The sequence below is a fragment of the Drosophila subpulchrella genome, chromosome 3L (assembly GCF_014743375.2).
Source record: "Drosophila subpulchrella strain 33 F10 #4 breed RU33 chromosome 3L, RU_Dsub_v1.1 Primary Assembly, whole genome shotgun sequence".
NCBI lineage: Eukaryota > Metazoa > Arthropoda > Insecta > Diptera > Drosophilidae > Drosophila > Drosophila subpulchrella.
Window position 1 is genome coordinate 10,002,275 of NC_050612.1, and position 27,860 is coordinate 10,030,134.

General features: G+C 38.5%; 1 protein-coding gene across 2 annotated transcripts; it reads right to left on the reverse strand.

Annotated features, from left to right (window-relative positions):
• LOC119552979 (protein sprouty) lies at positions 1-27,432 on the reverse strand. Of its 2 annotated transcripts, none has more exons than XM_037862997.1 (2): positions 26,931-27,432; positions 1-3,821 (listed from the first exon to the last, which is right to left on the reverse strand). In XM_037862997.1, exon 2 carries the CDS (start codon positions 3,607-3,609, stop codon positions 1,825-1,827), a length of 1,785 nt encoding a protein of 594 aa, XP_037718925.1. In that variant the 5' UTR covers positions 3,610-3,821; positions 26,931-27,432; the 3' UTR covers positions 1-1,824. The 2 variants fall into 2 exon arrangements, with proteins under 2 accessions (XP_037718925.1, XP_037718924.1); XM_037862996.1 differs by lacking the exon at positions 26,931-27,432 and adding an exon at positions 16,143-17,302.
• Positions 27,433-27,860: the final 428 nt, after the last annotated feature.

Sequence of the window (27,860 nt, forward strand, 5' to 3'; positions counted from 1 at the left end):
TAGTTTTTAACGGAACATACATTCTAAAAACATTACATAAAGTTCTTCTGGTTCTCCGGGGTTTCGCACTCAAAACCCCCACATACTCTCATCCTACTCATCTCATCCTCCCTTCTACTCAGTTTATTTTATTATAATGAAATGTACAAATAAAATAAATATTCATTATGCATAGCTTTTTTGTATGTATAGAGTGCCTTAAATATTAATATTTATCTTTATCGTTATCTTTATGCGTGTATAATTTTTTTCTGTTTTGTTGTAGGTCTGCGCTTCTTGAATTTTCATTAACGGCTAGGCTTTAAGGAGTTTTTCCAGCTTTTAGTTTGTTTTTGGGGGTTTTTCTTTTTCCTTTTTTGTTGCGTTTTTTTTTAATGTTTAGAAGTTAGGAGTTTTAAGCATAGTTTTCTGGTTTTGTATATCTAGGCGTATATATATAGTTATATATAGTACATATACAGATTACATATATAGAATATATAGTAATTTGTTTTTAGTGTTTAACATTAATCTTTAATTTACTTTTTTCGCTTGCTTCTTGCTTTTACGTGTATAAATTTGTTTTAAGTTGCTAATTTGCCACTGTTTTTGTTGTCATATTTCATATGGATATTCTATACAAAAAATGTTTGTTTCGCTTGTATGTATTTTTGCTGCATTTAGATGTGGGGTTTATCGTTACACTTAAGTTTTGCTTGGTTTTTTGTTTTGTTTTTCTATTATTTGGAATTTGCTTGCATTTTGTATCTCGCATTTCGCTTAAAAATTTCATTATACGTATATACAATCTTGCTCACATTTTTGGGGCTGCTGGCTGGAACCACTACGAGCCCACCCGATCTTTAACTATAAAATAAGTTCATAAGCAACCGATTTCGTTATCCCATATTTTCGCTCCTAAGATTTGTTCCGGCTCCGTAGTTGGTAAAGTAAACTAACTGACTTTTGGTTTGCAGTACATCTATATCGATATCTAAGCACATTTAGACTGGTCTATGGGTTGCTCTAAATTTATCGAAAAGTTCATCGCCCTCAACACACACATACACATACATATACATATCAATTTTAAGATTTAAATTCGTAAAGTTCTACAATATTTCTTGTGTAATTTTTTCGGTTTTTGTTTTCTGTTCTCTCTACAACATCAAAAATGGACTGGACTTGGTATATATGTATAATATTTGACTAATTTACGCCATTGAATATTTCTCTAAAAGTTCTCCCGTGTGTGTATATAGGTATATATAATATGGTGTTTTGTTACGCTTGCCCCAAATTGTTCAGTTTTTCAGTTTTGTATATGAAAATAATAAAAACTTTCGCCCGTTTACTTTACATTCGTGGAAAATTCATTGGAATTATTTCGCATACAACTATTTATGTTTATAAAGTAAGAATTTGACTTAGAAATTGAACATTGAACTGAAGAGTTAATTAAGCAAGTAAAAACAAAATCAAATAATACAAAAAAATCGTTCGAAAAATAATTCCTAATCGCATTCGTCGTTTCGTCAGTTTCATTATTTTATTCCTTCCACTCGTCGCCACTCGTTTTTGTATTTTTAAGCAAAAATTATTTTTTAAATAACATTTCTAATAATTAATAATTATCTGTTTGCAGTCTTTGGTTATTTAATTTTTCTTTCTTTCTTTCTTTCTATCTTTCCTCCTTTTTTTTATATATCCTTTTAAATCATATATTAAATATTTTCCGTATATATATATGGGGTATGGTGTTCACGATCCATTCTTTTGTGCCTGAGGGTTTTTGCTCGCGGAAAAAACCGGGCACAAGAAGAAGCGGATGGGGGAACCACCTCCTTAGTAATCGGGACTGGAGTCCAGGAGCCGCTTCTCCGGTGTGAGGTCACCCTTGCGCAGGATGCTCCTGGCGGCACTGCATCCATGCTCCATGGCCTTGCCATTGCTCTGGTTGAGACCGCCATCCGTGATGCCGCCGGAGAGGCTTACCCCGCTGCCCAGCCCGCTGCCATTCACGCCCAGCGGCACAATGGGCAGCATGCTGCTGGTGGAACCAATGCCACCGGCTCCTCCTCCCACACCCGCTCCCATGCCATGGCCACCACCGATGCCGATGCCCTGACACCGGCAGCCACGTCCCGCGAATCGCCCATAGCACTTCTCGCACAGCTTCATGCAGCCCCTCATGGGCCAGTAGAACCACAGGCAGGGCAGGAAGATCGACAGGGCACCAAGCCAGCCCCAGCGCTGGGTTCGCTTGTATGGGCCGCAGGAGCAGGGATTGTCCACGCACGGTGTGCCATTGCCATCGTCGCAGTCCAGGTCATTGTCCCGGGCACAGTGGTAGAACAGGGCCTTGGCGCAGCACAGGCAGGAGGCATAGTCGATGACCGACTCGGCGCTGCACAGGCACGTCTTGTTGCACACCCACGTCTGGGGCAGCGGCCTGGGGCTCTGGCACTGCTCGCACCGGCACCGGCCGCAACGCGGACACACTATGGGATTCTGCTGGCTGGGATCGCCGGTCATCACCAGGGGTCCGCCGCCGCCGCCGCCATTGCCACCCGTCTGCAGCAGCTCCTCCAGCGCATGCATGTGCTCCTTTTGCGTCCCAACTCCCGGCTGCTTGGTGATGATGGGCTGGCTCAGACCCAGGCCCAGGCCCAATCTGGTGGGTGGTGGTGCTGGCTGCTTCGAGGCGGGTGGTTTGTTAGCGGTGCTGTGTTGCAGGTGCGAATGTAGTAAGCCATCGGTGTGGTCGCTGCCAACGGACGTCGCCTGCGTCGTCGTCGTCGCCAGTCGCGCATGTTGCTGCTGCTGCTGTTGCAGTTGCAGGTGTTGCTGCTGCTGCTGCTGCTGTTGCTGTTGCAACTGCTGCTGCTGATGTTGTTGCAGGTGCAAGTGCTGATTCCGCTGGGGCAGCAGCAACAGGTGGTGGGTGGTCGTCTGGCCATTATCCTGCTGGCCAGCCGGATGCTGCGACCGCGTCGCATGTTGCAGCGGCGTGTCCACATACTCGTTGGTTAGCCTTTCGGATTCGGGTCGCGGTTGCGCCAGCGTGACGGGGGAGGCGGGCGGCTGGCCCAGAGCGTTGCTCACCGGCTCAGCGCTTTGGAAATGACTAAGGAAGTTGTTGTTGTTGTTGTTGTGGTTGTTGGTGCTGACCAGCGGTATGGGTGCCGGCGGTCGTCGCCTCGTGAAGCTCGAGGATGATCCCGAAACCGAACCCGATCCCGAAACACTCAACCCCGTGGCCGTCGTCGAGGAGGCCGTACTGCTGTTGCGGCTCAGGCTGCTGGGTCGCTGGGGCAGAAAGGTCAGGTGGTGGATCTGATAGTCGTCGAAGTCGGTCGGCGATGCGGGTATTATTGATATCGTATTGTTGTTGTTGTTGTTGTTGCTCGCGACGGCGCTAATACTAAGTTGCTGCTGTGAATTGTTGTTATGGATTGCTGTTGCAGGTGCTGCAAATGATACAGATGATGCAGTGGCTCCCACTGATGATGGATGATGATGGTCGACACCACTCAACGTCGGCTCCGGCGCCCTTGGTCGATGCACGCGCGGTAATAACTTCGGGGGCCGGGGTGGCGCCAAGGGATCGCCGCCATTTCTGCGATCCATGTAGTGTTGTAACCAGGACTCCTCCCCCAGCTGCACTCCTCCACTTCCGCTCCTCAGCCGCTCGTCGCTCCACCTCGAGATCGAGATCGCTCCCCCACCTCGAGATCCGGATCGGAGATCCTCAATGCCGCCGATCGTAGTTGCTGCGCCCGGACTCAGCTCGATTTGCCTTCATCCTTTTGCAGATTCAGCCAGCTCTATCAGATTGCCTTCTGTAAGAAGAGGAGAAACGGGGGGAAATTAGTATATAGATCATAATATTTATCTTAATAAATGGTAAAAAATAAATATTGATAAATAATCCAATATGATATGACATCTTATATAATCTATAGTTGCAAACTTAACCATCAAAACCTCGAGAACCTAATTACTATTTTTTAAATGTTGATTCTGTTTATATCTTTAAACGATTTCATTGATTTTCTAATTGTTTACCATTTCATTTTTATATTTAGAAAACCCACCTAAGATAAACAACGCCTAAAAGTAATCCACGTTTATTTATCGACCCCCAAAGAAAGTGCAAGAAGGCCACGCGATTCGATTTTGCAGTTTTCGCCACCATTAAATCGGCACGTAGATGGGTTCGCCATGCTTATGGATAAACTCAAAATAAATAAGAGCCCAGAAATAGTAGAAATGTGGAAATAGTCCAGCACGAGGGCGTGCCTCGGGGTCCAAAGTGCCAACCAGATGCTTTTGTTTGGATTAAATGGCCAAAGTGAAGTGAACTTTTCTTCGTCGACGGTTTTAATGTTTGTAATTAATTCCGCAGCTAGGAAACCAAAGTGAGAGAAGGTCGCCCCTCATATTTACTATACATGTGTACCAGATAAAGATGGTTTTATTTTTTATTTTCTGTTCGGCATGACTTGTGTGTAAACATCATAGGGCACACAGGCTTTATGATTATTATTATTATTATTTCGGTTCATAATGCTTTCGGGTTCACTCGAATCGGCGGGACATGATGTTTCGGAGATTGTGTTTCGTGGTTTCTAGGGAACTGGGCTTGGCCCCACTGCTAAATGTTTAAGATCAAATTGCTGGAGACGAGAAAGAGCGTATTTCGTAGTACTATATGTTTTGTTCCTTTTTTTTTTTTTTTGGATCCGCCGCCGTTTGCGCCCTCGACACCGCTAACCCCCATTATCGCCGCCTTAATTGCTTTCACCCCGCCAATCTGATTCAGCCGTAATACTCAAAGCCCAAAATTCCATTCAGCAGTCGGTTCTCCTCTCGCTTTCCACTTATTTCCGCTCCGCTCCGTATTACGTAGGGCCATAAAAATAAATGGAATAACTTTCATAATTGTTCGATTTGGCATATCAAAAAGAAATTAGCGATTCGAATTCGTTTTCGGAATCGGAATGAGAATGAGAACCCCGAATCATTTGCATGTGTGTGCTCTGAATATACAAATGTGTATATATATGTATATACCGATCGAGAGCGAAGAACGAAGCGAATTTATAAAGAAAATGATGCTAATTGAACTTTGACTGAGTACATTTTTTTGGCGTTGATGGTGATCATGTTAATTATGGCACGATCGGTATCGCGATAGCGGCCCATGTGAAATAAAGCATTTTTATGGCGAAACAACTGTAATTTTATGGCATGTTCTTTGGGATTTATAGCGATGCAGCAGTTAATCCGGTCAACGCGGCGTATGAGTAATGCGATCGATGCCGCGTGGATCGAAAACCCCAGAAAGCCAGACGTCGCGTTTAGATAAATATTTGTTTACACATAATTAAAGGCAAGGCACGAGGTGCCCCCCTGGCAAATAAGGAAATACAGGAAATTAATAAATGGCGTCGCTGTTCCATAAAAATTAATAAAAGAGCCAGGCAGGCAGACAGCTGAGTGCAAAAAAATATGTGTTAAATATGTAAAGTTAACGTACAAAAATCGTTTATCTATTATAAAATAAAATAATTAAAGTACAATCCTTGCATGTATTTAAAAAAGTAATTGTACTTTATTTTATCATTTTTAAAGGCACTTAAATATCTCTATTATTTTAACCCCAACTGTATATATCTGACGATAAAAAGCCCAACGAATTATTATTATTATTGTGCCGCATAAAAATCGTTTTGAGCGCCAACGAAAATTTCTACGCCCCAAAAGAAATAAATACAGGGAACGCATATATGCACGGCTATAGGTATGCGAGTGGGTTAAGTGTGTGCTTTTCGGGGGGTATAAAAATTAACACAAACGCCCACTTATTGACGTCATGTCCGGTACTCAAAAACAATTTTCGAGAATGATCACAATTGGGAAAAACAAAATAGAAAATCAACGAAAACACACGTCGTGGGGGCGATTGGAGGAGGGGTTTTTCGGGTTTTTCTTCTATTTTTTTTCGGGCAGTGGCAGTGGATCGCCACTGATTGCCAATAAGAAAATCAGAGGTCCCTCCTCTTTATATATTTGGCAATAGACTTTTTTTTGGGGGAGGGAAGAAAACTGTTAGCGTCATTTTTCGTTCTTTGATATACAAAATTCTCGGTAGTAAACTATTTATATGCTTTTTTAAGAATGAAAGTCTTTGATGTTATAGATATAGGATATAGTCCAATGAATGACGTTCCCAATCGAAGTTGAGTTCTTAATTATCCATAAATTCCCTACAAGCTTGAGCCAGTAAAATTCCAATTAAAAGGTGTAAATGCGTGCCATAAAAAACATATTCAAATTGCTCAATAAAAAATAAATAAACATAATTCAAAGCTTAATTTTTTCGGCTTCTTGACGCAAAGCACCAAAGTAATGCCAAGATTTCGATTTCATTCTTAAATTAATTGGGCACAGCAGATAGAATACAAAAACATTGAACGTAATTTCAACAACAATTTTGTTTGCTTTTTAGCGTTCACTCGCTTATTTTTAATTGCGCTAAAATTCTTTTTCCTCGCTGTTTTTATTTTATTTTTATTTTTACGTTTGGGCAAACTTTGACCTTGGATCGCAGCGGTGTCTGAATAAAAAATAAATTATTTCGCTGGCAGGGAGTGTGATTCAATGGCGCACGAAATGTGAAATGTGGCATTTGAAACGTTTTCATTAATAAGTGAAAATACGAGGGGGGATTGATGGTCTTTGTCGCCCGGCTAATTCATTCAAACGATTCGAGGAGAAGAGATTCGCCTTTGTTGGTTTGCGTTTGTTTGTTTGTTTGGCTGTTTGCACAAACAAGTGTCACTGCCAGTTGCGATTTAAATAAAATTATTTAAGGCAGACAGACAGCCCTACAATAACAGCAACCACACAAAGCGAAGCGTTTTTATGTAAAAATAAACTCTGGCAAAAATCAAATGCAAACAGGTTTTATTTTATGTTTTTTTCTTCGCTGGGGCTGCCATTCTGGTTAATAAGCCGGCGAATAATGTTTCTGGCGACCGAGAAGTCCGATCTTTGCCTTATCAACGGCTACGTTTACCGTTCCAATTGTCAAATGAATTAATAAAAGTTATTGCCTGACCCAATTAAATTATTTACAAAAAAAAACCAGACAAAAGTAAACACAAAGTAAGGATAATTAATTGATGCTTTAACTCAAAGGGGCTTTTAAGAGACATTTTTAAGTCAAAAGTAAACAAGGCAAAACTTATTCCATATTATTTTTGCCATTGTATTTTGGCAAGCTAAAATGAATAATAAATCTTTTCCAAAAAGGTATACATTTTTAGGTGTATTTTAATAAGCCTACATTGTATTAAATTATTTAAGTGCTGATCTAGTGTTTATTGACGCATTTTTGAAGCTGTCAGCAATGACGACACAAAAAGTACGAGTTGCAATTCATTTTATCATGTCTGGAAATCGTGCTTATAATTTAGTGATGTGTAAAAAATGTTCCAACGTTTTCCAGTTTTGGTTAGTTTTTTCCCCTCATTCTGAATTTGTGTCAAGTTCTGCTTTGGAAAAGAATGCAACAAACGTGGAAGCATTCTTGCTACTCTTTTTTAAGACTCGTAACTTTATTTTAGAGTCCGTCATTAATTTATAAAAATACTTTGCGATCAGCTTGGAATCTCCCGTTTGGGCTACGCTTTTAAAAATATGTTTTGTGAGCCCTGCTAAAAATATGTGCGGATACACACGCTCCGAGGGCAGACACACATGAGTAGATAAATGAAATGCGAAGAGCGACAGATGAAAAACCTACACAGGAAACGCTAATGACTGCAGGCAACTCGGAGGGAACAAAACGCGAATGAGAAAACTGAAACTGAAACGGGAATCGCTTGATGTTGCTGCTGTGCTGTTGCTGTTGCTGGTGTGCTGATGCTGCTGCTGTTGTTGCTGCTGTTGCTGTTGCTGCTGCCACGACAACAACACCAACAGCCAGTCACAGAGCACAGATCATTAAACTATTTAAATGCCCAACCGAACCATATGTTGCAGCCACAGCAGCAGCAGCAACATCAGCCGTCCCAGCAGCAACATCAGCTAATAGTTTTCAAAGCAAATGAGCAGCACATGTGGCAAAGGGCTCACGCACACTCGCACAGTCTCCAGACTCCGGAGTGTGTGTGTGTGTGTGTTAATGATATATACACCAAAGTCGGTCCGAATGATAATTATCATAATGATGATTATGTTCATTCTTGTGTCTGGAATGGAATGGTTCAGCTCGGCTCGGCTCGGGTTTTCCTCTACTTTTATAGAAATCATTGAAGCCAACTCTGGTTGAGATCGGCGGAGTGGAGTGGAGTGTGTGGGGTGGGGGTTCCTCTCGAGGGGCGAAGAAGCCGAGAAGAGGCAAAAGATCAAATCACCAACAAATGAGCTGAGCCAAGAAGATGGCATCAAACTGGAGGCCCAGACAACGGTCGACCGTTCAGAGATGTCACCGATGGGAACTGGTTCAGAAAATTGTAATGCCCATAATATCGTGTTACATACCTATGGTCTGGGTTTATTTAGTTCTTGTTTATAAACATAAGGTACTTGAGACCCGAAGAAATTAATAAAAATAGATGAAACTTTAGTATTCTGATAATACACTCAACATAGATTTGATATTTCTCAAAGGGGTCCTAACTTTTACATCAATTAAATTATAGTATTTATAGTATATTAATATATCTCATCATTCTATCTTGTAATGTGCATATAATCACTAAATTTAGTACTCAAGAAATATTTTTATTTAGAACCCCCATGAACTAGTTCCCTTAAACTAAACAACTCTTCTCCCCCGTTTTTCCCTGGCTTATAATGCTGGTCTGTTGTCTGGTCTGGTTTGATCTGGTCTAGAGGTCTAGAGAACGCGAAGAGGAAGAGGCAGAAGAAGAAGCCCATAAACTACAAGTGATCGACCTTAAGATTTTCTCGGGCTGATTGTCTCCGACCCATCCGATCTTGGTTTTCTCTAGGCTACAGCTACAGCTACAGCAACAGCATCCCGCATATCGTATCGTATCGGGTTGTGTGTGCGTAAAGTAGGTAGATTTCAGGTAGAATTCGAATTCTCCTCCGTGAGTTGTAATGACTGAAGTGAGTTGCAGTTAAGTGGCAGCCAAAAAGGAAGCTGCAACATGTGTTGCCTTGGCATCGCATCTCCTTCCACCTCATATCCATGTGCGTAAGTGGTGTTCCATTGTGTGTTGCACCTTTTGTCTGGCCATGCACAACAGCAACACTAAGCGCACGGCAGCAGCAGCAACAGCAGCAACACACTATTGCAACAGCAATATCTGAGCGAGCAGCAGCAGCAACATCAGTTCGGTCGAGATTCCTACACCAGCTCTTGTCTGGGCCTTATAGAAACATCCAACAGATGTTTTCTATGTTTCATTGTGGAAAATATTTTCTCTTTTTCCCGTAGTGCCCGGTTGTTTTTCCTTATCTAGCCGTCTCACTCTATGGGTGATTGCTCTCCTTTCATTTTGGATTTCTATTTCTTTTTCTTTCTTTCATTTTATTTTTTGCCCGTCCCGTCCTCCTTTGTTGTAATTCTCAATCGCCTGCATTCGCTTCATTCTTGAAAAGGTGCACTCGTAAATGGGGTATTATAACAGAAACAGAACTGAATGATCGGGGGGGGAGTCGAGGGTCGGGGGTCGTTGGTTAAGTTGCCTCATTGCCAAGGAATGATATGTGGGATGATTTATTTGCTTTGGGGCTGGGAAACGGAATCAGATTATGAAAACAAAAACAAGAACCCAAAACCAAAATCATATATTCTTTGCTGTTTACTTTACGATGGTTTATGTTTAGAAATTATGATCCATTTTGGTGTTTAATATATACATTACTTTGGTGAATCTCATCAGAAATAGGTAATTCTAATGTGGATTAAAGATGGTAGTTAAAGATTGGTAGTTCAGCTTAGGAAGTTCCTATCTTATAACACTTGAGTTTTCCCACGCAATAGATCCTCATTTTCATACCCCACATATACCATAATTCCCTTTGTGTGGCCTTATAGTTTCGACATGATAATACAGTTACCTTCCTGCCGGCGATATCATGGCTCTACCTATAACCATTTCTCCCTTCTCCAGATCCCCGAGCAACGCCCACACTTTGGTAGACGGCCCAACCCTCTCTCGAAACAGCAAAAAGTAGGGAATGTTGAGTATAATGTTGAATACAATGAAGGCAGGGCAGGGCACACTAATAGAGCCATGAGCATAGAGCATACACATAATTTTCTATATCTAATTTGCGTGTTCTATTCAAAAATTCCGTTCACATCCTTACACGCGCAAACGCCCACACAGAAGCAGGCAGAGACGTTGACTGCGCAGTCGACTGCACAGGCGACAGCTGGCAGAATGTCTAAGTGTTGGTGAGTATCTGTGAGATACACACTCATTGGCTTGGCCCAAAAAGAAGACAACGAAACTGAATAAATAAGAATTGCACAGAAAACTCATGACATGCTGGTGATGACGTCAATGGAAGACACACACACACAACACACACAGCGATATAGAACGCCAGGTTGTCTGTCTCTGTGTCTGCTATATAAATTTCCCTGCTATTTATAGAGTCCTTGCCCCGAAATAGCAACAACAATTGGGTCCCCAATAGGCCCGCAAAAACCACCCGATTTCCACCAGCCCCCTGACAAGAAAAAGAGACCCGAAATTGGCGAAAGGCAATGTAAACAACCTGACCCGCCCTAATGTACAAAAACACCACAGATTCGGATACACACACACACACACTCGCCGAAAAGGAACACCCAACGTCCCACTCACCCACACACAGACAGACCCACAGGCGCGAAGGCAAAGCCAAAGTTGATCAAAGAATGAGGGCCAAAAGTGCGTGACTTTGGCAGGAAACTTTTCTGAATGGCTAGGGATGTCAAACAGAAAACCGATTTAAGGTAGTGATAGCAAACAAGAATAATAGGTATAGCTTAAAGGTTAATTTAAGCCAACAAAGTCAGTTGAAAAGCTTTAACCAGAGGTTAAATCTATGGTTGTTAGAAGGGTAATGATTACACTTAAGTCCATATATGGGATAAGGTAAAGGAACTTTAAAAAATAAGCTATTAAGTAATGTATGAAATATATTTTTAACTGATACATCAAGCTTTATAAAAAAGATTATTTAACCTCAGGTTATAAATATACTTGACTCTCAAAGTCTAGAATGTTAAAGCACCAACATCAAATGGGCCTATTAAAGTATATTCTTATATAAAAAAATCAAACGAATTTTCGGGATATTAAGACCAAATTTTTCGTGTCACGAACACACCCCCAAAAGACCAGACACACACCAGCAGCCAAACGACAAACCAACCAACCGCCCACAAAAGCCACACAGATACACGCACTTGACTCGTCTGCCTCGCTCCTAATTTTCCTCATTTTCCTCGAAGCGTGGCAACCGAAATCTATTTTTAGCTCACCGATTTTCCAACAAACAACCAAAAAAAAAAACGTAAAGATGTGAAAAAAGAAGCGGAAAGCCACGGCCTTATAGTGCATATCCATGCCCAGAGCTCCACTGCCCCACCTGTAAATTTCAGATAAGACTGACGGGGAAAACTGACGCTTAAAGTGTTTTTTAAGGGGCGGAGATGGGTTTTTGGGTGGACGAGCACGCCCACTGGAGGTCTTCAAGGGAAGGCTGCGTGGGCCCGTCTTGAGGTCACCTACGCTCACACGCAGATATAGTAAATACACATAAAGTCCTGGCCCACGCTCGGTTAGCTATTTTTGACCTCACACGGGAAAAAAGCGAAAAACCATATCAGCTAGATGGAAAAGCGTGGTAATTACTTTTTTATAGGTACTATGTATGCTTGAATGTTCCTAAGAACCTATTATATTTGTATTAAGAGTTAAAATTAGTATGGATATAAACCTGTGTTATTTAAATATTCTATTTATAAGGCTTACCATTTAAAATATGTGAGTAGCTTTTACAGATTTCACTTATCAAAAATGTTTTTCTTATCAAACCAATAGGTAAAAGTTTAAAATAGTTTCAATATTATGAGAAGGTAATACAATTTGACATAACATTTTTAAACTACCGAATGATTTATTATATGTTTTCGCATGTAGCTAATCTGAAGTACTATTATTTCTGTAAAATACTGATAATATTCTTCCTTTAGCCACTTTTTTCCCAGTGCACACGTGCAGACTTTGCATATGAAGTGGGGATAAGGACCGAGTGAAATGCCAGAATTTCGCATTTGTTTGGACGTGTCCAAGTTGTCACCTGCTGGTGGCAAAGGTCACGCCCAGGCAATTGCATTACGACTCCAATTCAAAGGGCTGTCATAAGCAGTTGCCACCTCACTACCCCCCAGGAATGTCATCTCTTGCTCACTTTATCCATTCTGACTGCTCTGTGCATCATCGTCATCATCATCACTATACTATCATCATCGGCATCTTTGGCTTTATCATAGGTTGTCGTCGTCAGCCATTCATTGACGACAATTCTATGGGGCAACGATTTGTTTTTTCTAGCTGCGCACATATAGTCTGTACATATTCGATGGATATAGATGTGTGTGTGTATATAGAGCTCTGGCTGTGTGTTTAGACCATTTCTAAAGACGCTCGATTAATGAGCGTTTTGTATGCGTTGCTCGACCACCGCCTCGCCTCTTGGGTGGTCACCCACCTTCCAATCTCGCCCCCCTTTCGAGTTCTCCCAGCTGAAATCCATCTAAAACTGAAACCGATCTAAGAACAACAAATGGAACTGAGCTCTGGGCGTGGGCTGATCTGGGGAGTACCCCTCTAAACGAAAAGGGTTAGTTAGAGCCATGGAAAAGAACTGGGGGGAATACTATGCCAAATTTGTGTTGAAAATAGGAAGTTATTCGGTTTTATGAAAGTTATTAAAGTAATCATATTAAAAGCCTCGAAAAACAATATAAATCCGCTTAATGTATGCTGAAAGCTTTATTTAAAACTCTTCACAGACCCATTAATTAATGATTAACCCAAAAAAGTATAAGCAATTTAAGGCCCCCTTTGAATTTACTTCGTAGTCTTCATAAATCCACTAGTCGTCAGCTCTTTCAATTGCAGTTGTCTGTTTGGCCCCCACAACAAACATGCTTGTTGTTGTGGCATTTATTTTTAAAAATTATAATTTTCAAAAATAAAAAGACCATTTTTCGTTTTTCGCTTTTTTTTCATCGTCGGTGCGACGACAAAAATAATGAAAATCACATGTTTGCTTGCGGCATAAAAATGGTTGTTGTTGCCCTCTCAGTTGAGTTGAGTTCAGTTCGGTTCTTGTTGGGCTGTCATTTGGCGTTTTGCTTTGCTGGCAGCACAAACACATATCTTATAGATACTTTACTATATATGTGCCATGCCCATCTATACGGCATATCTGAAATCTCAACCCATTGAAGCGTGCGCCTGCCCATCCCCTTTACCTTATTATTTTCAGTAAATGTTACATGGGGGTTCAAGATTTCGCCCGTTAGTTCCCCGCATTCCACTTGATCGTTTTGATATATCTTTTCTGGTATTCTGGTATCCTATATAGATTATTATGATCACTTTGCAGTTGGTTTTCTATGTTTAGCTTTCTGCACCGCCCGCCTGAGCCGTTGTTTCAATTATGTCGTCGGTTGTTGTCGTCAGTATCGCAACATATAGTATATAGATATAGATATAGATATAGCCTATGCAGATCTTGCCTGCCTTACATTTTGGTAACAGTTTCGTGATTATCTATTTATAGTGTTGCGAATGCAATTAATTTGCTGTCATTTCGGCCTCTCGCTGTTGTTTGTGTAATTTTATTTTTGCCGACTATTCTTGATATATCCCAAATAAGACAGAGGAAGATATATGCATGGTATGGATATATATATAGACGAGTTGCTATAAATCAGGTGAAAGGGGGGCGTCGGAGGCGGGTAGCGGGAGCATTAGATTGATTAAAGGCTAGTCTCTCATACAAAGTTACAGGTGATCTACAAAGTTCTCTGCTCGACCACAAAGATATAGGGGTGTATATAGTATCGGTGTATGTTTGTATACCCCTCGGAAACCTTCACGACTTCCCCATCTATCTGGCTGTCTATTTGGCGTCTGCGTCATCAACGTCATTGTGGATCTGCTGGTGCTTCGCTGTGTGTCTAGCTGTTTATTTAGCTAATAAAAATTAAGCATTTAATTTATTTATTCAGATATGTTTGTGTGCACATGTTTTTGGCAGAAACGAAACGAAACGAAATGAAACCAACGCGAGAATTTCCTTCCATTATGAATGAAATTTGTATTTGTGTATTTTTGGCTATGACATAAATTCAGAACACAAAACCCGACCCGAAAACAGAACTCAGCAGGCCACTTAATTCAATTGAAAAGTGGTAAAACCCCTACCAAAAACAAAAAAAAAAAAAAAATGCCGAGACGAGACCATCGATCAAAAAAAAAATGTTAACTTATCGGTTGAAAAGTTTTTACGCCTCTTTTATTTATTCTGCCTCTCGTTTCCGTTAGCCCCAAAAATTAACAGCCAGCAAAAAGTAAATAAACTTAAATATTTCTTCGTTGGTTTATCAGTCCTCGCCACTTCTTCTGATTTTTTAAGCGTGTGTCAGCGTGAAAAAGAAAGCAAAAGCAATGGCAGAGGCAAAGCCCCGAAAAAACGAGCCTAATACCTGGGGGTCTTGGTCTTATCGAGCCACACACGAAAAAGTATCGATGACGAAACTGCCTCACCTCACGCTCTTTCTGCTTTTCGTAGATTAAACCCAACGAAAAAGTGTTTAAAAATAGAGTAGAAAAACACGCTCAAGTGTCCAAAGGTTTGCCACACATCTCACATCAAAACAAAAAGTGTACGAAGAATAAAAAACTGGGCGACTGATTAGAAGGGTTTAGCTAAAGTCAGTCGTCAGTCGACTGATTTGTGAATGGAATTCTCTGTGGAACGGGTTGTGATCGATCGATCGATCGCCAGATCGGATGGGATCGGATCGACTGGCCATTATCAGTCGATCGCTGGGCAACAATGAAACAACTTTATAAATTCACATTCTAGAATTTCACCGCAGATGCAAACCGAATCGGAGAGCAATTTATTTTCAATAAAATGTGATATTCTCCTGTGTTGTGAGTGTATGACGGGGGTATTGGGATTGGAATTGGAATTGGGAATGGAATCGGGATTATCTGTCTGGTCCGATCAGCAAATACCGATGGGAGACGAGGCCAGACAAACAAACAACTTGAAATGTCAGTTAAACATTTTGTTGGGCAGCCGCGAAAAAAATACGGCAACACTCTACACATTATCAAATAAAAAACAGGGAAATTTATTTGATTTTACTTTGACAGTTAATGCATTTATATATATTTATTTTTAGCACTTTCAGACGAGATCAAAGCGATTCTATCTATAGAACGTTTTGTTTTCTTCAATGAAATTCTAGAGGGCAGGGAAAAAACGGATGAATCTAAGCGGGGCAAAGGAAAATAAAAGGAAAAAATTGGTTAATGGATTTTTTACTTATTAACTGGGGTATTGAAGAAACCTTTTAGAATCAAAGAATGATACGAGCATTTTACACAACTCAGTATTTAAGATTGTTTAATTATAACTGCATTATCCTGGTTTCAGGGAATCTGTAGACATTTTCTTACTAAAAAAAAACCTAGTTTACCCAATCATAAAATTTATAATGGGCCCACTAAAATCTAAAATGTTCGTACAATTCTCCCTGATCACCGATAACTTTTAATGTTTATTTTCCTCTGATGTTTTGGATCGGAAAAACCTGATTTCTTCCTGATCGCTGATCACTACTTATGTTTATTTTCGAAATAAAAAACATGTCACGATGCAGTCGTAAATTAATCAGATATTCGCATGGAATAAACATATACACCAATTATTTCTATCAAGAATTGTGCATTTCCTGGCAATCCATCTGGCCGAAGGTTAGACGCCAAAACGTGATTAACTGAAATTGCACCATTTGTGCGGCTATGTATCTATGTATCTGAGAGATTCGAGAGATATATGCCCAGATATCTTGGCAGCTGTGGGGGCGAACTTACATTGATTTTCAAAAGCAATCCGTGGTACAAATTCCGTAATTAATCACCATAAATGTTGTGTAATCCTTAATTTTTTGAGGAGTATCCAAAATGATGTCGGTTTATTTTTTTTTTTTTTTTGGGTATAATCCAAAGGCGATTTTTGGAGGGGGTTCTTCAAATTCTTACTCGCGATCGCGACTGCTGGTTTTATTTAGCATTTATTAAAGATGATTTTTCGCTTTGCTTTCTTTCGCATTTCATTCACAAAAGTAAATTTAATTAACACAAAAACGACGCCGGCGACGATGTTTGATTTTGTTATTATTTTTGCCAACCTCGTATTATTATATGCGCTGGGTTTTTGGCGTGCCAAAAAAATAATAATAATCAACTTGGCGACCGGCGGTATGGTTGTTGTTGTTGCTGCTGTTGCTGTCGTTGTTGTTGCTGCTGCTGCTGCCGCTTTTGTTGTTGGAGCAGCGACGCTGGCGTCGCACAATCACACACAGATACACCAACACACTGAAAGCGGGGGCCACGTCGTCGTGTGTGCGAGCGGCGAATGTATCTGTGTATCTCGTCGCTGCGTGTGTGTGCGTCGTTGTCTTGAGTAAAAAATATTTTTATGCAATTTTATATATGTACATATATATATATAAAAATATAAAAATATTTGTGTGCGCGAGAGACTGTTGTTGTTTGATTTTGTATTTGTCGTACTTTTTTTTTTCTTTTTTTGTTATTTGACTTTTTCCCAACACGTTTTGTATTTGATTGGCCTGTGTTGGACTTTTTTTTTTATGTTTTAAATAGACTTTGTTGATTTTCTTCGGGCGATTTGCATTTTTAGGCACATGATTTCCATTGGAAGCGATTGGTTTGGTAAACTATTTCTATTTCTATTTGAATTTCCCAAAAATAAACACTCACTTTTCACCACACACAATAATTTCAAGTGATTGGTTGTTTTATATATATATAGAAATATATATGGGTTGTTGTTTGACGCGTCTTGGTTGTGAATTGTTTTGTTTAGCAGGCTATTGTTGCTTGTTTTGTTTAATCGTTGTGGTTGCTTCGAAAAAAAATGTTGTAGTTTTATACAAAAAAGTGGCTTGATTTTTGAGGAAATCGGAAAGACAGCGAACGCGGCAATCGCGGCAACCGCTCGTCACGAGGTTTTGAAGCGAAATGAGCCGCAGTCGTTTTAATTTTTGTTAACAGCGCCCGCTGCTAACTCGCGGCGAAGAGAGGGCGAATTTATCTTTTGAGAACCTCTGTTAAGTCCCTGTTAAGGTCTCTGCTAAAATGCGGCAAACTCATTTTTTAAATTTCTTCTAAATTTTGTAGTTATCGAGAGAATTGTAAACTTAAACAAAATCAATTCTTCTTGAAAGAGTTACTTATGGATTAAAAAGAATTAAATTGTAGGCGTTATATTTTACAGATCCATTACCAACCCACAATGATTTTTATTATGGTAATTATTATTTAAAACCACTTAAATAAAGTTCTTATCTTAAATTCCTTAAAAATTTAAAATGTTTTACTTATTTTCACGACTAGAAATTATAAAATAATAAAACGATCACTTTTTTAATCTCAACAGAGAATAAACCGAATAAACCCAGGCGAATGTATCTTGCTCTCTCTCTCTCGCGGCGAATTCAGCTGTTGCGACTTTTCGTACTAAAAACCAACCGGACGTTGCCGCCCCTGGGCCCCCAAGCCCCCTCTCGACCGCCCTGGCCCACTGCCTCGCCCCCCTCGCCCATTTGTATCTGTGTGCCTTGCTGTGTTTGTGTAAAAAACGGAAATTGAAAATATGCCAACTTGTAGGCGCGCTCGTTCGTTTTCAAGGGGGGTTTTTTTTGAGAGGGGCAGCGGGTCGAGGCGAATTCATGCCAGTTTCTTTTTCATTCATTTAAATTTAAATGCAAACAGCGAACAGCTCGCAGCGCAAACAAACAACAGAGCAAAGGCAAAGGCAGCAAATACAGCAAAGCCAAGCGATGGCTGTGCCCCCCGCAATGAGCGAGCCCCTCGGCGACCCCAACGCCGCAGCCTCTGCCTCTGCCTCCTACCCGCCATTAACCCTTCTAGGCTATAGCACAATTTTTTTATAGTTTAGAAATAAAAAAAAAATTAAATATAAATATCATACGCTTAACAAATTATCTTCTAGGACTTGTCAAAGCCAATCATTTTTATAAAAGTTAAGTTATTATGCTTTTAAAATATCTAGAAAATTTAACAATAACATAAATATTTTTAAAAACATTTTAGAAGCGAACAAAAAATTTGTTTTCTATTGGGAATATTTCTTTTGCGAGTAGGTACTACAAAAGTAAAATACCATATCAAAATCATATCAAAGTAGTAGAATAAATCTTTTTTTCAATAATTTATGTAAATAATTTTAAAATGGTTATTAAAAATAACTATTTGTGTCAGAATCGTAATATTTATTTGCTAATACCGCCGTCAAAAATTAAAACCGATCTTGAGCATCCAAAACCTTAGTCATTAAGGGGTTAAGCTGCTAGATTGCCTACGCGGCGAATCCCCGATCCGAACAAGTTTTCCACGAATGGGTGTGCTGTCGTCGTCGCTTTTCCGGCCGTTGCGTGCATAAACTTGGTAATTTTCCCCGTCGCCAATTTGCCAATCACCTCTCGGCTCTGCTCATTTTCCACACTATCTGCGTTTTTCCCTCAATGAAATTTTCCTCTTGCATGTTTTCTCCAAATCTGTAGCAGTTAGAGTAACCACAATAATTACAACAATACAGCATCCCCCCTAAAAATAAAAAATATATTTTCATAAAAAGAAAAAAAGAATGACTATTGAATGCAAGGATTTTTTGAATGCCAATTTAATTTGTAAAGTTATGTCTCCTTGAAGGAATTCTGTTTTTTTCGTTTTGTTAGGAAATTGAATAAACTAATTAATATTTTAATATTCCTGCTAGATGTTTTAGGCCTCTTAGACAAAATAAAAGCAATTTCTCAGATGGATAAAATATATATAAAAAAGAAACGCTGACTGCGCTGCCCACTGCGTCGCGTTGGCTGACAATATGAATGAAAATTACGCACACACAGGGAGAGCGAAAGAGAGAGAGGCGAGAAAGTTGGGGGAAAACGGAAAACTCAAGATGTTTTTCCATGTGTGTGTCTGGGTTTCCAGCCACTGAGACACACGAGTGTCTGTGTACGTTGCATGAGGTAAGCATAAGATGTTGAGTCCACGTGTGCCCATGTGTGCGTGGAAATGCTTCGCTCAGGTGAGACAAAGGTGCCAAATCATTCATACAAAAAGGTCCCGGCAGTGACAGAAATTCATTCATTTAAGGATTAAAAAAAAACAAATAAGAACTTTAACCCTAACTTATTTGTAGAAAATAAATTTATTTACTTCTTAGATTTCTAAAACAATTCTTAAAGTGCAAGCATATTTCTAACATATCGTTTTCAACAATGTTAAAAAAAAAATATAATGGTCAAAAGAAAAATTTGTACGATATAACGCCTAAAAGCATACTATGAAATATGGTTGCAAAACTGTACTTTTTAGACCGATTTCCGTTTAAGTAAAGATGTGTTTAAAACTGATTTAGGTTTTTTAGTTTTTAAACCTACTTTTCGTTTACGATTAGGACGAGATATAATTTTCTAACAAACGTTGTAATTCCTAACCTATTTTAATAGATTTGTGTAATCATTTTGAATTACATTTTACAGAGTTCTTCCTTAAGAAAAGCTTATATTGGTTTTTGACAACTCCATTTTAAAAATTTTAAAATATAAACCAATGTTTTCCATTAAATCAGCTTAAAATAACTGGGTACCATGGAATTATTAGATAAAATAAAATTGTTTCGAAATGAGAACTGTTACTAATCATTAAATGTAGTCCCGGATAGTTCTTTAATAATTTTTCTGAATATTTTATTTTCATTCTAAACTGCTGACACATTGAAAAGCAGAGCCCACGATATTAACAACTCATAGCTCTTGAGTATGAATGATGTTGAAAAAGCAAACACAACAACGCGACTGGTTGGGTTGTCGTTGCTTTTGTTGTTTTCACCAGCAGTTGTTGATGTTGCTCTCGAGCAGAGTTGCCGCGGCCAAGCCATAAAAAAGATACACGATTGAGCGGCGCGTGCGGTTTGAAGCTCGACAACTCTGGCTCGAAATCTCCAACTCAAAACCAGTAGCACTTTTCTGAGAGAAAAATGTGAAAAATAAAATAAAATCATATGGGTGTTGTCTAATAGGCCAAACCTCAAAGAGTAAACAAAGATGTTCCGCTTCTGGGTATCGGAATCCGAAGATTAGCTTGAACTTTCCCGAAAAATAGTGGGGAAGTGGATGGGTTTTGTTTTATTATTTCTTAGTTACTATGGGGCGTAGTATCTGTAGAATACAAAATAAATAAATGGCATATTCCAAATGGGCACAGATACAAGCAAATGCAAATTTCTTGCTCACATAAAAATATCTCAATTTCAACTCTTTCGAGAGAGGGTTTCGCCGCACGGCGAATTCGCGCTGCGGTCTCTCACAGATACATATGCAATTACCGATACAGATACATTCGCCTGGCGTTCGGCTTCGCTTCGTTTCGTTTCGCTTCGTCTTTTTTATGAATGAAATGAACGGGCCCCGATTATAATGAATGGAATTGGAGGTCTGCCCGACGCTCTGCCGGCCTCGTGGGCAAACACAAAATTGCCTTTGCCGCTGCCTCTCTGACTTTGCAAATTAAATATATTGTTCATCTTTTTCGATTCGTTTCTTTTTTCCTTGGCTTGCACATATATTTTCATCGAATATTGGTTAGTGTGCACATTTTTTTAGTTCAATACTTAAGTCAGGTACATATTCACTGGTTGTCTTCGACGCAGACGACTCGTCGCCATAAATCAGCGTTACAATACGGAAAAAATACACCGTATATGGCAATTTTTTCGACCATACTTTTCAGACTGACTGGCATCAGTGGCGTAGGTGTTTTCCGATTTTTTGGGGTTATCCGTCTCGAAAACTGACTAAAACCATTTTAAAAATATTACAAATATTAAAACATTTCAGAAATCAAATAAGAGATTATACTTCCCAGGATTTTTATTTTAATTTAATTTTAAGCAAAATGGTATGGAATTCTTATAGTTACAAAGACAATTTTTTTGATTGTAAGTTAAATAAAAAATATAACAAAATGGTAAGATTTTTTTTAACTTTTCTAAATTGCCTCCTCTAATATAAAATCCATAATACACCCCTGATTGGCATACTGAAGTCTTGACAAAATTCCAGACTTCCTATGTGGGCGTTCCACATTTGGCCAGATCTAGTCACAAAAACTAAGCAAAAATCAAATGGAGATGGGAAAAAAAAGAAACATTTACATAACACGCCTCATTTAAAGCAAGTTGCTCAGGTTTTCCCCCAGTAGTCCCCCAAACATGGCCCGATGAATTGGGCCAGGCCGTATGTAAATCGAATTTTACCCCATCTAGAGAAACCGACTTTCTACGCACTGAGCAAATTTCCTCCAGAACAACAGCATTTCGAGTATCTGTATCTCACAGATAAGAATAATGGTTTATCAGTCGCCTGAGTCACGGGGCTAACTCGTGACTTGACCAAATGCAAAACAACAAACAGTTTTGGCATTGTCTTTGCTGCTTGCCAATATTGATAATACCGGCGGTAAATATTTATTATTGTGGGAAATGTATTTCCTTGAAGAGATTGCTGTAGAGTATTAAAAACAATGAGGTCTTGAAAATACTTGATGACAGCGAGATAATTTTAAGTATTTATTAAGCGAATTTTCGCCACAACAATATCTATGACTTTTGGTTACAAAGTCTTGAACAAATCTATTGATAAACTAAAATACACACAAAGGGCTTACTCAATTTAGAACATTCTAATAAAATTCCAGATTTAATTTCTTATCTATTTATTTCTAGTCACAAGAAATCAATTAATTTATGTACATTTTAAACCTTAACCCACAAACTTTGACGGAAATGGAAATAATAAATTAAGGTCTTAAAATCGGGGAAAAATTTGTATGATGAAATTCTAGAATCACAAGCTGTCGAGTCACAATTCAAAATTCCCATGTTTTCTTATACATCATACTTCTTAAATTCCTTGATAACAAATAAAATTCCAGATTTAATGTCTTATCTATTTATTTCTAGTCACAAGAAATCAATTAATTTATGTACATTTTAAACCTTAACCCACAAACTTTGACGGAAACGGAAATAATAAATTAAGGTCTTAAAATCGGGGAAAAATTTGTATGATGAAATTCTAGAATCACAAGCTGTCGAGTCACAATTCAAAATTCCCATGTTTTCTTATACATCATACTTCTCAAATTCCTTGATAACATTTTTTGTTGCTCAAGTTCTTTGTTCTAATTCCCTCAGTGATTAACTAAAATTTAACAACCATAAAGTAAACAACTGATTAAACATACAAAATATAATCCAAAATTTTATCAGAAAAATGTCAGCATGAAATTTCTGACTTATGCCTTACATTTGTTAAGGAAGCACAAGGAATTACACTAAACTAATGAAATTTGTTTACTTTTATGGTTTCAGTTGACCTGTTCGACCTGGGGAAGTATCACCGCAAGGCTCTTCAAAAAAAAGGCCTCTAAGGGAAACAGCCACTCCTTAAAAACTATTTAATATTTTTCCACGAAATTTTGCACAAACATTGTTAATAAAGTGTACTATCAAAAAATTAAATCATTCGTGTAATGAAATAAATGCTATATACCTAAAAAAAATCCAAACTTTCCTCTTTTTCTTCGACAAAGAAGGTATATAACCCCTTAACTTAAATTAAAAAAATTTAAATTAAAAATACAAAATATAAACCAAAATGTTATCAGAAAAAATTCAGCATGAAATTTCTGACTTATGCCATGCATTTGCTGAGGGAGCACAATAAATGCATGTTTAAATTACGTCCAAATTCGGACTAAGTAGGCTCGAAACCAAAAGCCAAAGTGGAAGTTGCGGCTTTCCCTCCCGTCGGAGCTTTGCATATCATAGGCCGTCGGAACCCCCACATGAAAAACTATTTAAAAATTGTGTTTATTTTTTTCTGTCTTCTCTCTATCAATATTTTAGCTAAACAAATTTGTGACAAACGCAAAATGACGACGGCAACGCCAACTCGCTTCCGTTGCCTTCGATAGAGCGAGAAAAAGGGGTATAAATGCACTTAAATAAATATATTTTTACTTGAAAAATGATAATAATAATGATAAAAATAAAGAACACACATTGACTCTCGCCAATTTAAATTCAAAAGATTTTTACGTTTACTTTAAAAATATATTTACAAATACTGTTCATATGGAAAGTCGTTTCCAGTAATTTGTGTTTATCTACTTCAGAATTTCTCCCATTTTTTAACATGCCATACAGATGTAATATTCATTTTAAAAATGAATTATATTCTATTTAAGTCCGTTTCAAATGTTTTTTTTACTTTGTAGGCTGATCTTGCTTAGATCAGTTCTGACTTTTTAAGTACTTTCATCGAATGGGCTTATTATATGAGATCTTTTGTAAGGGATGTGGGTTGTCTATTTAAGCAAACATTATTACTTTTATCAGTGTAAAATACGAAAGAAAGAGAGAGGCCGAGTGGAGATCTGAGAAAAGCCCACAGCTGAAACTGGAACACATAGCTCATATTTTGATTTTGAGTAGTTGTGGCCGCAAAGGCGGGGGAGTTGCCCGTGCCCACATGGCCTGGCCTATTCATAATTATATTGGAAGAGCCCCAGCCCCCGGAACCACCTTAAATGGAGCTCCATGTGTATATGCGTATGCAGCGTGAGCCAAAAACTGGACACTCCGGCGGAAGCCATTTATGGCAAAAAAAAAAAAAAATAAAAAAATTAATACAAATAAGATACAAAAAAGACATTGGCACACCCGAGTCCAAAAATGTCAGAAGCATGGGGCCCAGAGGATCGAATCGATGGCCATAGTCTGTGGAATGCCAATGCAAAGCAGAAGGTAAGGGTCTGGAGATTTGGGAGGCTGGAGGAGTCACCAATGCAGACCAGTAGCCACATCCGCTGTCAAGTCTTTTGGGAAATTAACGCAGTTATTCACGCAATTATGTTACGCGACCGACCCGAAGAAAAGGTCTCCGAAATGCCCAGCCCATCCCAGAACCCAAAAAAAAAAAGAAATATAAAAAAAACCCAGGAGAACTCACTCGCAGGGAATTGGAATTCCTGCGACGATCAGCATGAAATGTGCGCATTAGTCTTGGTCAACGCCAGTCCCAAACAGAGCTAATTGAACGGTACAGATACAGCGAAACCCTTAACCCTCTGGGGAACCTAAGGGGAATTCCAAGATATTTTGGCCAATATTTCATAGAAACTTAACAATATGTTGAAAAAACAATTTTATAGTTCTTAGTTTGTAGATCTTAAGCCAAGAGCAGCTAATAAAATAATATTTCAAGCCAGTAGTACCATAATAAAAGTCTATCTTCTAGCAGGTATTTATTTTAAATATCCTACTTCTTAAAAAAAAGAGAAAAGATTGTTATTGTTTTGATATTATTTTCGGACATAAAAATTAAAGAAAACTATTCCAATAAATAGCACAAAAACCATACAAATGGGACTTTTGGTATTCTAGTTTTAAAAATTCGAATATCATTTTTAAAAGGGTGTATGTAAATCAGCATTAGAAGTTTTCTCGTCCGCATGTCAACTTAAAAGTAGGCTTTCAAAAAAGTATTAAACACTTGAAATTTAAAACCTACTTTTAGACTACCATGAAGACGAAAAAATACACTTTATCCATTTTTTTTAAATGCACCTTTGTACAACTAAAAAATCGTATTCAGAAGAAAGTGCTTAAAAGTTACATACAATTTTTTATTAAAAAAATATATAATTTTTTAAAATTTCTATCAAAATGGGTTAAGATCTTTAAATTCTTTGCGGGCCCCAGCCTCAGTGTGAGCTGGCATAAAAGGCAAAAGTGTGTCTTGGCTTTCAGCCTTCAGTCTGATCTTGATTTCGCGTCATTATGATTCGCATACAGATTATACAAATTTCGTAAAAAGATATATATTCGGAGGGTCTGGTTGGGCTTCATGTTTATGAGACATCTGCAGACAAACGCAGCGGGTAGCCGGCGAAAACACGATCTCCATCCTCATCAGCCAGGCCAATTTCATTTTGAGATTCGTTCAGCTGTCGGTATTTGTGGGCTACTGTTTCGAATTTTTCAAAGTCGCCAAATAATTTTAATGATCTGGCACGGCGAACAAAGTACTAAATTAACTTAAGAGCCTTCTTCAATCCACTTCACCCCACTCATCCTCTCCGATTTCTCTTGTTCCCTTATTTTGGGCAGTGAAAATGATTAATGGCATTCCAGAGAGCCTAAGCTCGAAAAAATCTAAGGCTTTAGATTTGCGTTTGAAGGGAGGAAAAGGTTGAAAAAATAAATTTAATTTTTTAGTAAGATATATTGAACTAATATCGCAAGCGAAAAATGTTCAAGTATTCCGATCAAAGAAAAACTCTTAATAATTCACATTTATTTACTCCTTAATATGTTCGAATAGAAAACATTTTTTTGTTAGATATTATCTACTAGATATCTACTTGAATTGCCGCATTCAGTATAAATTTCTTTATAAAATAGAATTTTAAAAATGCTACAGTTTTTGTTTTTCGATAGCCTTTATATTTTTGACTATTTGCACTATTGGATATTTTTTTTGACATTTAAAAATATATTCAATTATAGACATGCCAAACACACATTCCCTAGATTGAAATAAGTTGAAATAGTTATAATATTTTTAACGATTTTTGTATTTAAAGGATATAATCCACACTTCCCGCTCAAACATCTTTTCAATTGAAGTCGGTAAAAAATTTTTAAGATTGCTTGAACTTCAAAAATGTAAGTCTTTCTTTTACAAATGCGTTACAAGAGGTCTTATGAACGGGCATGAAAAAGTTTAAAAATTGTAGACGAACATGAATAATTTTTAGAAATACTTGCATTATGATAAACACTTTTAAATAAACAATAGGCATATGCCTTAGAATTTTTTGAACTTTGCACCGAGTAAAACTAAATATTTTTTTTATTTTTATTTATCATTTTCCTGAAACGTAGTATTTATTGATTGCTTTATCGCTGCTTGAAAGGCAATTATTGCTCACTTATAAATAGAAAAATATTCGATATAAAACATCAAATATTAAAAATTAAAAAAAAAAATTAAAAATTTTAAAGTGCTTACAGTTTTTTCAGGCTCGAGAAAACGTTTATAAATTAATAATTATTATTAACTAATAATGCCACAGTACTTTAGTTTTTGACCAAGATATGTTTTAAATTTGTTATTGTATTCAAATATTTTAAATGCGGTTGCTCTATGCAAGATTGTCTGAATATCTATCCCTTTTGTTCCCTATATAAAATACATTATATTTTATTTAAACGCTTTTTCCTCACACGATCCTTCACTTATAAAATCAATGCAGATGCAGTTACATTGTTCTTAATAGCTTTCCTCTTGATGACCATTGGCCACTTAACCTTTTGGTGACTTTTAGCACTTGAAAGAAAAACGAAAAAGTCAAGATCGAAAGTTCGAATTGACAATGTGAATGACTGGGGACATTTAAGTGCTCTTCGGCCGTGTGCTTATTGCACCGTGGAAGGTATGTTGATAAAGATGGACATGCAACAAGGAGGCTACTCACCAGCGGATGGAAGTTCGTTGATGGATGAGTTCTGGTTAAAAGTTTTTCTCAGCCCGCTCGATTCGACTGCAGATAATGCACATAATTTGATTAGAGTTTGTTTGTTTCGGGGCTGCTCGCTTCGGTACGTATTGGTTTTGCCTTGGATTTTGGGGTTGATTGAGTTGTTTTGTTTTTGGGTGGCGACTGTACTTGATGGGCTGCCTTGGTTAATTGATTAGCGGCACGATAAAGGCCGAATAAAAGGAAGCAGGCTTAATTTTTGATTATTTATACGATTTATACAGCAGTCTTAGCCACTAAATATTGTTAGTTGTTAGTTATTAGAAGAAAAAAAAACACGCACACACTCTTTCACTTCCGTTTCACTAAAGTTACGCATACGCCTTGTGTTCGGCACATATATTAATCGCTAATTGCGTTGTGTCTTTGGCTATTCAGCTGTATATATATATTAGATGTATATATTTGGTGGATAGTTTTTGCAAAGTAGAATTTCTCGGAGATTGCACGTTGAATGCAGCCTGACTCTCGTCCAGTGACTGAGCCAAAGTTGCACGACTTTTGCATCGTAGCTGCAGCCTCAGCCGAAGATTGCCGAAAGGATCTCGTCCTGGAGGGGAAGCGGAATCGAAGCCCCATTCGTACGACCGAAGGACCCGAAAATACGAAATACGAACCCAAACTGCGTGGGCATCGTGTGGCGCTCGTTCGTTTTTCCCAATTCGGCTCCTGCTGCAGGACTAATCCTGGCTCCTGGCTGCTGGCTGCTCCTGTTCCCAGCTCCTGGCTCCCAGTTCCATCCATTTGCATGCCCCCCCCCACCCACTAACGCTGCGATGGCCCTGGCCAATGGGCGCTCGGCTTTCAAGGTCATCCGTTTGACGGCCATTTTGAATGCAACGGCACGCTCAATGGCCGCCCACTCAC